The following is a 12,780-nucleotide window of genomic DNA, read 5'->3' as shown; positions in this document are numbered from 1 at the left end:
GGATGATATTTTCGTCGCGATATTTCACTTCCGCGACGACCATTCAGGGTCAAGACAGTAATTACCATAGCATTGCAAAAAAAAAACAATATATTAAAAAGTATATTGAATTTCGCGGTTTTCTTAAAAAAATGTGGGGAGGACCACCGGTCACTACACTTAGCGGGTTAAATAAATAGATTACGACCTATTCTCAGACCTAAAAACTTCACATACAAAATTTTATAAGATTTCCCAATCGATTTTTCGGAATTGCTTTATCGTGACATCTCAAGTTATCGGGATTTTACTGTATTCCAAAATATGGCGTTGACCGCGTTATCCCACACATAGAAGCCAGTGTTATAGCGGTTTTATAGTCACGCTTACTAAAATTTGCTATACTATCTGAAATAGTACATTTTTGAATAATTTAGGATGACCGCGATATTTCACTTCCGCGACGACCATTTAAGAAAATATATAGCCTATTTTCACCACCGGTGTTCCCAGTACATTATCGGAAATTTTCCAAAAAATCCATTCAGCCGTTTTTGAGTCTTTTCGTTTTTGAATAATTTGGAATGACCGCGATATTTCACTTCCGCGACGACCATTCAAGAAAACATATAGCCTATTTTCACCACCGGTGTTCCCTGTACATTATCTGAAATTTTCAAGAAAATCTGTTCAGCCGTTTTTGAGTCTATTCGGAACATACAAACATACAAACATAGTAACATACACACATTGTCTTTTGTATATTAGATTAAATTGAACATTATACTGTAGTATACAGCCTTAAGGTCGAAAGACTGGGCATAATGAAATTCAAAATAAATAAATAAATAAATATAGGTCCACGTTATGGTATAGCCCTGATATAAGGTCCCATATGTAGTACACGTCACTTTAAGATATTTTGAATGTATTAGTCCCATTTGAGCACCGAATTGGTGGAAATTTGGTATTTTGTGTCTCCAGAGGCTAAAACATATTTCTACCAAAGTTTGTTTATATAAATCCACGTTTTGGTAGAGCCCCCATATAACGCCCCATATATAGTACGCGTCACTTTAAGATATTTTGAATGCATTAGTCCCATTTGACCACAGAATCGGTTGTCAGTTTGTATTTTGTGTTTCCACAGGCTAAGAAATATTTCTACAATTAAATGTTTATATAGGTCAAGGTTTTGATAAAGACCCCATAGGACGATATCTCCCGATTTTCGGTATTTTGAAGCTTTTAGCCTCATTATCGCAGAGAAATGGCTGAAATTTGGTGTATAAAACTTTCCCCCGGAAATTTGTAGGTATAGGTCCATGCCTTCATATAGCCCCCATAGGACGGTACCTCCCGATTTCGGTATTTTGAAGCTTGTGACCTCAATATTCCACCGAAATGGCTGAAATTTGGTAGTTGGTCTTCATTTGGGGTACAAAACATTCCATATGAAATTTGTCGGTATAGGTCTACGCCTTCATATAGCCCCCATAGAACGGTACCTCCCGATTTTCGGTATTTTGAAGGTTGTGGCCTTAATATTCCACCGAAATTACTGAAATTTGGTGGTTAGTCTTCACTTGGGGTATAAAACATTCCGTATGAAATTTGTCGGTATAGGTCACACGCCCTCACATGTTTTTATATACCCCCTATAGAAGGATCCCTCCCAATTTTCGGTGTTTTGAAAGTTTTAGCCAAAATACTCAATGGGAGTAACTGACATTTGGTATTTAGTCTTCGCTTCCTCCAGAAATTTATCGGTACAAAAATTAAAAAATTATTTGCTGTTGCACGTATTATTGACCCATTGCCTATTATTGACTATAATAACTTTTATTTATAAAATTATATATGATATAAAGTGATATATACCTAGCAAAATGTTCGATGACTTTTATTTTCATTTTAACAATTACTTTTGCAAGTAAACAATTATTCGGGTACATGATTATTTGATGATTTATTGTGCGTGTACTTATCATATTATTTAAACTCATGACAATATTATGACAAATATCGGATCTTTCACCACTTCATTTGCACTCATGAAAATTCGATGAGAAAGATCGGATCTTTCACGATTCCAATTGCATTCATGAAAATTCAATGAAAAGTATCGGATTTTTCACCACCACATTGAACTCATGACAATTCGATGAAAACGATCGGATTTCTCATGAGTTCATTGGAACTCATGCAAAAGAACCTGTGAAATCATGATTTCACATGGAACCACTTCCATTTAATTTTGCTGGGTATGTAATGATATGATGATAATTTTAGTGAGAAATAGAAGAAAATAGAAACAATTTCAAATGACTCTGTGCGTGAGCTTTTTATCAAATCACCTTATAATTAAGATTTTGTCTAATCTTATGTGAAAACTCATCACAATATGATACAGGGATACGAAGTTGTATAATGTCATAACCCTAATGTACATATGTATTTCAGAAGGACATTTCAATGCAACTATTTCATACTTACCTCGGCAATTAACCGCCTCATTAAAGTCATTGTTTGCCTTGCTTCTTTATATATTGTTTTATCGGCTAATTCTAGAATTTGTTTGATTCGATAAAAAACATTAAATGATGTATCAGACACATACGCCAGTAATCTATAAAAAAATATTATTTAAAAGCTCATTTTATTGTGATTGTTTCTGGCGACATTTATTTCATGTTCTTACCCCGATATTTGTTTGGCAAACTGTTTCAAATCCAATGACTTATTTTTATCAAAGTCTCGTCCTAACATGGTCTCTACAAACAAAAGTACTGAATTTAGAACCACTCTTGTGAAATTTACAACTCATAACTATCTTACCGCCTGAAATACGTATAGTGTATTCACGACAAAATACCAAAATGTCATACGAATTTTCCATAACATGGCATTTATCCATTTCAGCAAATAATTTAGTCATCTTTTTTTGAAAGATGGGCATAAATTCAATCATTTTAGGCAATTTAAATGCAACATCCAATAGCCTTCTATGCGGCTGCCATTTGTTAACTATATATAGAAATAAGTAAAATAATATTATAATGTCAAATGTTTTAATGTAAACTGTCCAAATGCATACCCTCCGATTTTTTTTTAATTAATCCAATAACCGTAAATATGAAATTTTAGCGTTAACAAATACCCCCGACCGATTTTTATTTATTATTTCCACTGTAAGTGTTATGGAAATGTGATCCGATTTTCACCTTTGTGTAGAACTCATTTTTAGTCATTACAATGAACTGGTAAATTTTTTCATCGAAACGAAGAAAATTGCGGCCTGTGGCATTTGTTAACGTAAACCGATCGTTATAATATGTCATATTTAACGTTTCTGGAAAAAATTGGAGTGTATGCATTTCAATAATTTTTTTTGGGACAATCTAATGTGTGTGTGCAATGCAGTGACACCCACTCAAAATGATGAAAATAAAAAATATAAACGTAGAAAAACCTCTAAACGTGTTAAGACACTTGGTAATATTTTTAATAGGTTTTTGTGCTGCATTGTTTTCGCACTATTCCTTTTAATTTTATTATTGTTTATATTTTTTAAATTTATATAAGTTCATTTGAGTGTCACCCACTGTATGTACCAGTCATTGAACGCAATTTACCTCTCGTTGTCACAATTCCATTGCCGAAAATATGTCTAAATCCATTATACACTTTTCCCTTATTTGATGCTACTTTTGAAGTTAGAATATCTTTAATGATTTCAGGATCGATGGTTACGTATGTAGGAAAAGGTCCAAGATATCTTATATGATTTGGGCCAAGTTTTTGGCAGTAATCTTGGAAATTCTTTATAATGGCTAAAGAAATGAAGATTAAGAATTAGAAAATCATTAGAGTTTTTCATCGTGAATTCCAGAGAAATTTTGTATACTAAAAATGGACTGTAAAAAGGATATATTCAAACAAAGCTTGCTAATTTTAATTGTTTCTCTTTCGTGTCGACCTAAGAGGTACATTTAAAAAATATGAGTCTACCGATGTCCCACACATCAGCCATACGCAACGCGTTTCTGATCATCAGCCATATAAGATGTTATTTTTACAGCCTGTTCCTGCATGTCGAAACGAGTAAAATATCGATTTAACGCCAGATATGTTGATTTTCATCCACGACTTGGCTTGAAATAACTCGCACTAAAAAAAGAATTGGATTGATTCTATGAAGCTCGTCGAAGGGAGTTGTATTGTTTGGGCTTGAATGGCAACAATGGATGTTGAAATTTTTGTTTTTAGGAAAGAAAATATGATCAAGACATTGTTAGCAATATTTCTAAAAACCATTTTCAAAGAAAAGTGTAAAAAAATTTTGTTCTATGCCCTGATTTTTTTCTCTATCAGAGCAACGCCATTAATGACCAGTATAATATAGAACAACAAGCATGACTAATACGGGACTTTCCATATATCATTAGATTGTTTTTACGTACTCTGGACATAACCCTTCATGATTTTTCATAGTCATTGGTTGGAAAATAACTTCAAAGACTAGAAATTTTTAGCCAAATTGCCTACAAAGTAACAATAATTGCGATCAGGCCAAAATTACGTCAGGAACATTATTCTTTCTGTCGGAATGATAAAACTACCAAAAACGATAGGGAACCAATTATTCTAACATTCTGATTACTAAAATGGTACAAAATGCCAGCAATATGGTAATTAATAGATTTGGGTAATCTAGTTCCTAGTTCCTTGTACTAGTTCCAAAACGTATGAGTAACATCATGAAATGTAACGTGTGATATTAAATATACGCAGCTTGTTCAAAGAAAAAATGTGGGCCATTGGGACTGCGAAGTGAACGAAATAGTTCCTTTGGCACAACTTTAGTAATTAATAATCGATTGTGGTGCATCAATTCAAAAAAAAAAAAATTATTTAAAAAAATTAATTTTCAGTATTTTATTTAGAAATGCACTTAAAACTAGAAAATAATTTATCGCTTAGCCTTAAAAAATATATTCTTTCTCATGGTGGAATCGCTCAAATAAAACGCTTGCCATTTAATTTTGCCATCATTTTTTAATTTAAATACAAGACAAATTATTTTCTAGTTTTAAGTGCATTTCTAACAAACTTAATTTTTTAAAAATATTTTTTATTTTTAACTTTTTAGTAAAAACATTTTTTTGGCCACTGAGAACAAAATTATAGTCAATTTAGGAAAATTTAGATAAAAACTTTAAAATGCCTTAAATCGTGTAGTACCTTTATATAAAGGCTATACCAAAACCTGGGGTTATGTCCATAATTTTTGGTGGAGAAGTTTCTGTACCATTGGGGACTCCAAATGCCAAGTTACAGCCAATTTGGCCTCAAAAAAATGAAGATAAAATCCTCATAATACTTGAATTTGGGTGGTGTCGTTGTAAGGGGGCTATACCAAAACCTGGACCTATGTTCACAATTTTTGGTGGGGAAATGTCTGTATCATTGCAAATGCCAAATGGCATGGCAGCTAATTCGGGCAAAAATTAAGATAAAATCTCCAAAGTACCTGGAATCGGGTGGTACCGCTATATGGGGGCTGTAGGAAAAATGCATGTATTGTCATCCAAATCTGAAAAGTGTGCAAAGTTTCAGTTCGATTGGTCAACTGCAACTGTGTGGTAAATGAGTTACCAGAGTTAAAATGCAAGTTAAATAAAACACCGTTAAAACACTGTAAAATGAACCAATCTTTGTTTTAATTTCATATTCATGTATTGTCATTCAAATCTGAAAAGTGTACAAAGTTTTAGTGCGATTGGTCAACTGCACCTGTGTCAAAATTGAGTTACCAGATTTGAAATGCAATTTAAATAAAACACAGAAAAAACACAGTAAATATGGTAAAAATGGACCAATATTGGTTTTGATTTCATATTCATTTATTGTCATCCAAATCTGAAAAGTGTGCAAAGTTTTAGTGCGATTGGTCAACTGCAACTGTGTCAAAATTGAGTTACCAGATTTGAACTAAACGGACCAAAGCAAGTTAAATAAAACACTGTAAAAATCTAAAATTTCCATCAGTCCTTGGGACCCAATGTTTATACTATATAATGCCCTTTTGACACTGAAGTTTCGGTGGAGAATATAACAACCAGAATGGAACTAATTCCCAAACGTAAGGGATTTAAAACTAAATATGAACGAAAATATTGAAATTATTCTCAAAATTTTTTGAAAGTGTGCTAATTATGTGTCAAGTCAATCTAGGACATTGTTTCTAAAATTTCCATCAGTCCTTGGGACCCAATGTTTATACTATATAATGCCCTTTTGACACTGAAGTTTTGGTGGAGAGTATAACAACCAGACTGGATCTTATTCCCAAACGGAAGGGATTTAAAACTAAATATGAACGAAAATATTGAAATTATTCACAACATTTTTAATTTTTTGAAAGTGTGCTAATTATGTGTCAAGTCAATCTAGGACATTGTTTTTATTTTTGGGGGTTATTCAAATTAACTGTTATGTGTCCGTTTCTATATTTCGTTGTGTGTGTGTTTTTTTTGCATACTACTGAGAATATATTACTACAAATATTTTATTAACCCTTTGAACCCCGAATTTTTTTCGTAGGGAAAGAAATATTTTTCATATTTATCAAAATAGTTGCAAAAATTAGTCCTCTGCGAAAAAAATTCTTTTAAATTCATAGTGATTAGGGAGTTACGAAATGTTGCCTGTGGCCAACGTTGGGCCATTGTGGTTATAAAAATTAACAAAGTTTGTTTCTTAAGTCTTTGTATTATCGTTATATTTTTTTATTATGCATGATGTGGAAAAGCATAAACTGATGAATTTGTTTAATACTGGAGAAAATGGAATGGAAAATTGGTCTATATTTATCATTTATAGGCTAGGCAATTTTGACGTATATGGTGGATTTCATATATTTTTAAATGCTCATATTGACATTTTACAGAGTAGAAGCGTTTGAAAAAAGTTTTCTATTTTGTAGACTCTAAACCTGATAATATTGACCTTCATCAAATACATAAAATTATCGATATTTGAACAGATATTCCCTTGATATCTTACAATTTCGTAATATGTAATATGTATATTCACAAACAAATGTCCCAATCTCCTCTTAATTCAACTCCAATCTTCGAATAATAGTATAAATACAAGATTTTTCACTAGCCCGAATGTCCCAATGGCCCTTTGTATCAGAGGTCCGCAATATGCCACTCGCTTAAAATGCACATTCACTATTTCGTGCCTTTTTCATTGCTTGCTATTGACATCACTTTTTTTTTTGCTATTGCTTGTTTTGTCTTTTCTTTCGTGAGAGTGTGCAATTGGCACACTCTCTCCAAATGAAAGCAGTGACAGTCACCACACTAAAAGAGCTCATTGCCTTTTTGTTTTGATATTGCATTCGTTCAAGCACGCTGCAGTAAAATAAGCAGTAAATATTTCTAGTCGGATTTAGATGTTAATATACAAATAAAAATGAATATTGAGACGATAAAGTCCAATTTACATATGCACATTAAATGATTTCGTTTTACGAAATCCTAGAATCAAATGAAGTGTATTTACATCTGTTTTTTTGCGTCATTTGCTTACACACACAATCGCACATACACACTTATACAATAACACAAACACACGCACACAATATATTTATTCTGAAAAATAGGAATTTCACAACACAAATGTGTATCAAATAACTTAAATTAATTCCATAAACAAAAAAACATAATTTTTGCAAGTTTTTTAACCATTTATTTTCACTTTTGTCATCGTTTGAGTATTTTTGTTTTTCTACAACACACACAAATAAACAAAGACATCATAAAACAGTTGCATTTTTTGGTAGTTTATGACGAAAAAGCAGGGTTGCGTATAATAGTATGGTGTTTTCGTGCGTTGTTTAGAATAAATGACGCAGCTATCGTCATTTATTTTTGTATGGCAAATGACGCAAAATGTTGCCTGTTTTAGCAAATAAATGACGAATCAGCTCTAAATGACGAATAAGTTGCTAATGTAAATTGGACATAAAAAGAAATATTAACAATGGTGTTTATCGTATTGTTAAAGAAACTAATAAAAGAAGCAAAATTTGGAAAATGTATTCATTTATTCAAACAGAAAATGATACAATAATTGAAAATGTTGTTATTTGTGTACACTGTAAACGGATTTTAAAATATAATGGAAGGCAGACATCAAACCTAGTTCGCCACAAATGCTACGTTCGACAACAACGAAATTCTCCTTTAAACGTCGCTACCAACGAAGATAAAGATAAATTCTTGGTGGCATGTTCGCAATGGGTTATTGAGGATTGTCGTCCGTTTTCAACAACATCGGTTTAGATACAACTAATTTTGAATGCCTTTTTAGGCAAAATAAATTATGGTAGTGGGGTGTGCTCATTATGTGACCAACACTGTATATTTAGGAGCTATATCCAAATCTGTACCGATTTCGATATAATTTGGCACTGAATTTAGTCACAAATTCTAAAATTCATCAAAATGGAACGTATATTGCGTGTTTGGTGTAGCAAATACGTGAAATCGGCCGAAAATATATATGGTTGCTATATCCAAATCTGAACCGATTTTCACCAAAATCAATAGGGCTAAAAACGATATTTGCCAATTTTCAGCTGAATCGTACAACAAATGCGACCTGTACGTCGCAATCGGACAGATTGGCGGACATGTATAAATCGACTCAGAAAGTGATTCTGAGTATATGCCTAGAAGAAACTATATTTATACACTACACCACATTGTGGTGAGGGGCATTATAACTTTGTGCATTTGTATGTAACATGCAAAAAGAATCACCTTCTGAGTCTATTTGTCCATGTCCATCCGCAACGTACAAATCGCATTTATTATCCGATTCAGCTGAAAATTGGGGAAGATATAGCTCCCATACAGGGACGTACGCAGGGGGGGCCCTGAGGGCTTTTTCCGTTGAGTATATCTCAAAAACCAATTAGAAAAATTTTTTACAGCCTTAATCAAAATTTTATTTTCCTATTCCCACAACATCCCCGAAGGGACAAGGGAGACTTCCCTCATATCAATGAGTGCACGCCGATTCATATTGGCTCAATGATATGAGACCTACTTTTTATTGCCGAGTCCGAACGGCGTGTCTTACGACACCACTGGTAGTAGGAGAAGTATATGGTAAATTTCAAATATCTTTTTTAATAACATTGAGAAAAAAATTAAATTTTTTTGCGAGCACATCCGCGATTTTTTGTACTTAGGTTAAGAAAAAAATGGTGGTTTCAAATATGTTCGCGTTCACAAAATTGGATGCTGCACCCAAAAGTTATGGGGGGTTTTGTTCCCTTATAAAGAAACAAGTAAAAAAGCGTTAAGTTCGGCCGGGCCGAACTTTTCATACCCTCCACCATAAAATATTCTGAACTAAAATGGAATAATTAGTTTTCATTCCTGTCCCCAACTTTAAGTGGGTACGTTAAAATGTCAGATAATGTACATAAAATGTTTCATTCGGTAGGCCCTTTTTTATGGTGCCTATATGTAACTATGTATGTTGACAATTTTTGGTGGGCTAGAAATTGGGAGGTACCGTTATATAGGGGTTATAATAAAACATGGACCTATGTTGACAGTTTTTAATGGGAGCCTTTAATGTCAAATAACTCCTAATTCGGTTAAAAATTGTAGCTAGAATCTTCAAAATACCGAAAATCGGTACATAACGTGGGAACTTCAAATGTCATTATCAGCTAGTTCGGAGGTATGTGGGCTATACGAAAATATGAACTTTTTGTGAACAATTTTTGTTGGCTTTTAAATTTCAAATTACAGAAAGTTCGTCCAAAAAATAAAGCTAAGGTACGGAAAATCGGGAGGTTTGTTTTGGGGCTATACCAAAACATGGACCTACGTTCGGTTAAACATTTTAAGTAAAATCCTCAAAGTACCGAAAATGGTGAAGTATCGTTATATTGGGGCTATGTTGAAAATTTTTGATGCAGATGTGTGGTGACCACTACAACCTTCAAATGTCAAATTACAGTTAGTTCGGTTAAAAATTTTAGCTAAAATTGCCAATTACTGAAAATTAAGAGGTACCGTTATATGGGAGCTATATCCGAACATGGACCTATGTTGAACATTTTTTATGGAGAGTTGTTGTGACCACTAAGAACTTCAAATGTCAAATTACTGCTTGTTCGGTTTAATATTGTAGTTAAAATCATCAAATTACTGAAAATCGGGAGGTACTTTTATATGGGAGCATTATCAATACATCGATCTTTCTTGACAATTCTTGGTGGAGAGGTGTGGTGACCACTAAGAATTTCAAATGTCAAATGTTCAAATTACAGATAATTCGGTTAAAACTTGTAGGTAAAATTCTCAAAATACCGAAAATCCGTTACATGGGGATACCGGAATCTGTTATACCAAGGTACCGTTATATGGGTCTATTCCAAAACATGGACCTATGTCCACAAGTTTTGTTATATAAGTTTAGTGACGCTTAAGAGCCCTAAATGTCAAATTAGAGCTAAAGTCTGAAAATGTAGCTAAAAACGTCAAAATAACGTAAATCGGGGGGTACCGTTATATGGGGGCTATACCAAAACGTGGACCTATGTCCACAACTTTTGTTATATAAGTTTATTGACACTTAAGAACCCTAAATGTTAAATTATACCTACATCGGTCTGAAAATGTAGCTAAAAGCTTCAAAATACCGTAAATCGGGGGTACCGTTATATGGGGGCTATACCAAAACGTGGACCTATGTCCACAAGTTTTGTTATATAAGTTAAGTGACGCTTAAGAGCACTAAATGTCAAATTAGAGCTAAATCGGTCTGAAAATGTAGCTAAAAACGTCAAAATATCGTAAATCGGGGGGTACCGTTATATGGGGGCTATACCAAAACGTGGACCTATGTCCACAACTTTTGTTATGTAAGTTTATTGACACTTCAGAACCCTAAATGTCAAATAATAGCTAAATCGTTTTGAAAATGTTGCTAAAAACGGCAAAATTCCGTAAATCGGGGGGTACCGTTATATGGGGGCTATACCAAAACGTGGACCTATGTCCACAAGTTTTGTTATATAAGTTTATTGACACTTAAGAACCCTAAGTGTCAAATTATAGCTACATCGGTCTGAAAATGTAGCTAAAAACGTCAAAATACCGTAAATTGGAGGGTACCGTTATATGGGGGCTATACCAAAACGTGGACCTATGTCCACAAGTTTTGTTATATAAGTTAAGTGACGCTTAAGAGCACTAAATGTCAAATTAGAGCTAAATCGGTCTGAAAATGTAGCTAAAAACGTCAAAATATCGTAAATCGGGGGGTACCGTTATATGGGGGCTATACCAAAACGTGGACCTATGTCCACAACTTTTGTTATGTAAGTTTATTGACACTTCAGAACCCTAAATGTCAAATAATAGCTAAATCGTTTTGAAAATGTTGCTAAAAACGGCAAAATTCCGTAAATCGGGGGGTACCGTTATATGGGGGCTATACCAAAACGTGGACCTATGTCCACAAGTTTTGTTATATAACTTTATTGACACTTCAGAACCCTAAATGTCAAATAATAGCTAAATCGTTTTGAAAATGTTGCTAAAAACGGCAAAATTCCGTAAATCGGGGGGTACCGTTATATGGGGGCTATACCAAAACGTGGACCTATGTCCACAAGTTTTGTTATATAAGTTTACTGACACTTAAGAACCCTTAATGTCAAATTATAGCTAAATTGGTCTGAAAATGTAGCTAAAAACGTCAAAATACCGTAAATCGGGGGGTACCGTTATATGGGGGCTATACCAAAACGTGGACCGATATAGCCCATCATCGAACTTGACCTGCCTGCAAACAAAAGACGCATTTTCCCAAAATTTCAGCGTCCTAGCTCCATTTTTGTGGATGCTAGAGTGATTACCACAGACGGACGGACGGACGGACGGACGTGCACAGATCGACTTAGAATTTTACACAGATCAAGAATATATATGGGGATTTCTGAGTGAAATCGGACACTTTTTCAAGATGAGGTTTTTGATTTCCTTTATTTTTTGCTGTGGCGATGCTGCTGATTAACAACACATTTTAGTATATTTTCAATTTTTTTTTGACTAACGGTTCCAGAGATATCGCGCCTTGAAAAAGTCAAATTCTGTAAAAACTACATGCAAAGAAATACTCATAACTTCTTTAATATTGGTCCAAATGGGACCATCTTTTTTTGATTTGTTTGTTTTTTTTATCAGCTATCGAAAAAAATATTTATAAGAAAAATGCACAGTGGGCTTTAATGCAATTTTCGGGATTTGATATTTAAAATCAATTTTTAAAAATGATTGCACCCTTCGATTTTTTCAAAAAAATTGTATGTTAAACTACGTTCAATTACAAAAATTTTAAGCCCTACGTGGTAATGGGATTCGGACGATTACTATTTTTTCCGAATTTATTAAAATTTATCAATACAATTTTTCCTTTATACTTTTGTCCAAAATTTATTATTTTATAAAAAAAATTAAAAGTTTCATTTATAAATATTTGTTTTGATTTTATATTTATGAATTTATCTCAAACATCTTAAAAACTGCGTCATTTTTCGATTTTGAAAATGCATCAGCGAAAATTCCATTAAAGCCCACCGTACATTTTTTTCTATTTTTTATGATAAATATATAGTATGTAATGATAAATATGTACTCTTAGCTTCAAAAATACAGGAAATACAAATTTTGAATTTTGGTAGTAAGGAAAAATTTTATT

General features: G+C 33.2%; 1 protein-coding gene across 1 annotated transcript in view; it reads right to left on the bottom strand.

The window, feature by feature from the left end:
• The window catches only part of LOC141397970 (probable cytochrome P450 313a4), a 38,517-nt gene that overhangs the window by 20,690 nt on the left and 5,047 nt on the right, over window positions 1-12,780 (bottom strand). The window contains exons 2-5 of the mRNA XM_073975013.1: window positions 3,615-3,812; window positions 2,818-3,006; window positions 2,681-2,753; window positions 2,476-2,608 (exon numbers count right to left, since the gene is read on the bottom strand). Coding sequence (XP_073831114.1) covers window positions 2,476-2,608; window positions 2,681-2,753; window positions 2,818-3,006; window positions 3,615-3,812 — 593 coding nt within the window. The remainder of the gene's footprint in view (window positions 1-2,475; window positions 2,609-2,680; window positions 2,754-2,817; window positions 3,007-3,614; window positions 3,813-12,780) is intronic.

Source organism: Musca autumnalis, unplaced genomic scaffold (assembly GCF_047663935.1).
Source record: "Musca autumnalis isolate F117 unplaced genomic scaffold, ASM4766393v1 scaffold_3, whole genome shotgun sequence".
Classification (NCBI taxonomy): domain Eukaryota; kingdom Metazoa; phylum Arthropoda; class Insecta; order Diptera; family Muscidae; genus Musca; species Musca autumnalis.
The sequence above is the reverse complement of the archived record's forward strand: the minus strand, read 5'-3'. Positions and strand labels throughout refer to the sequence as shown.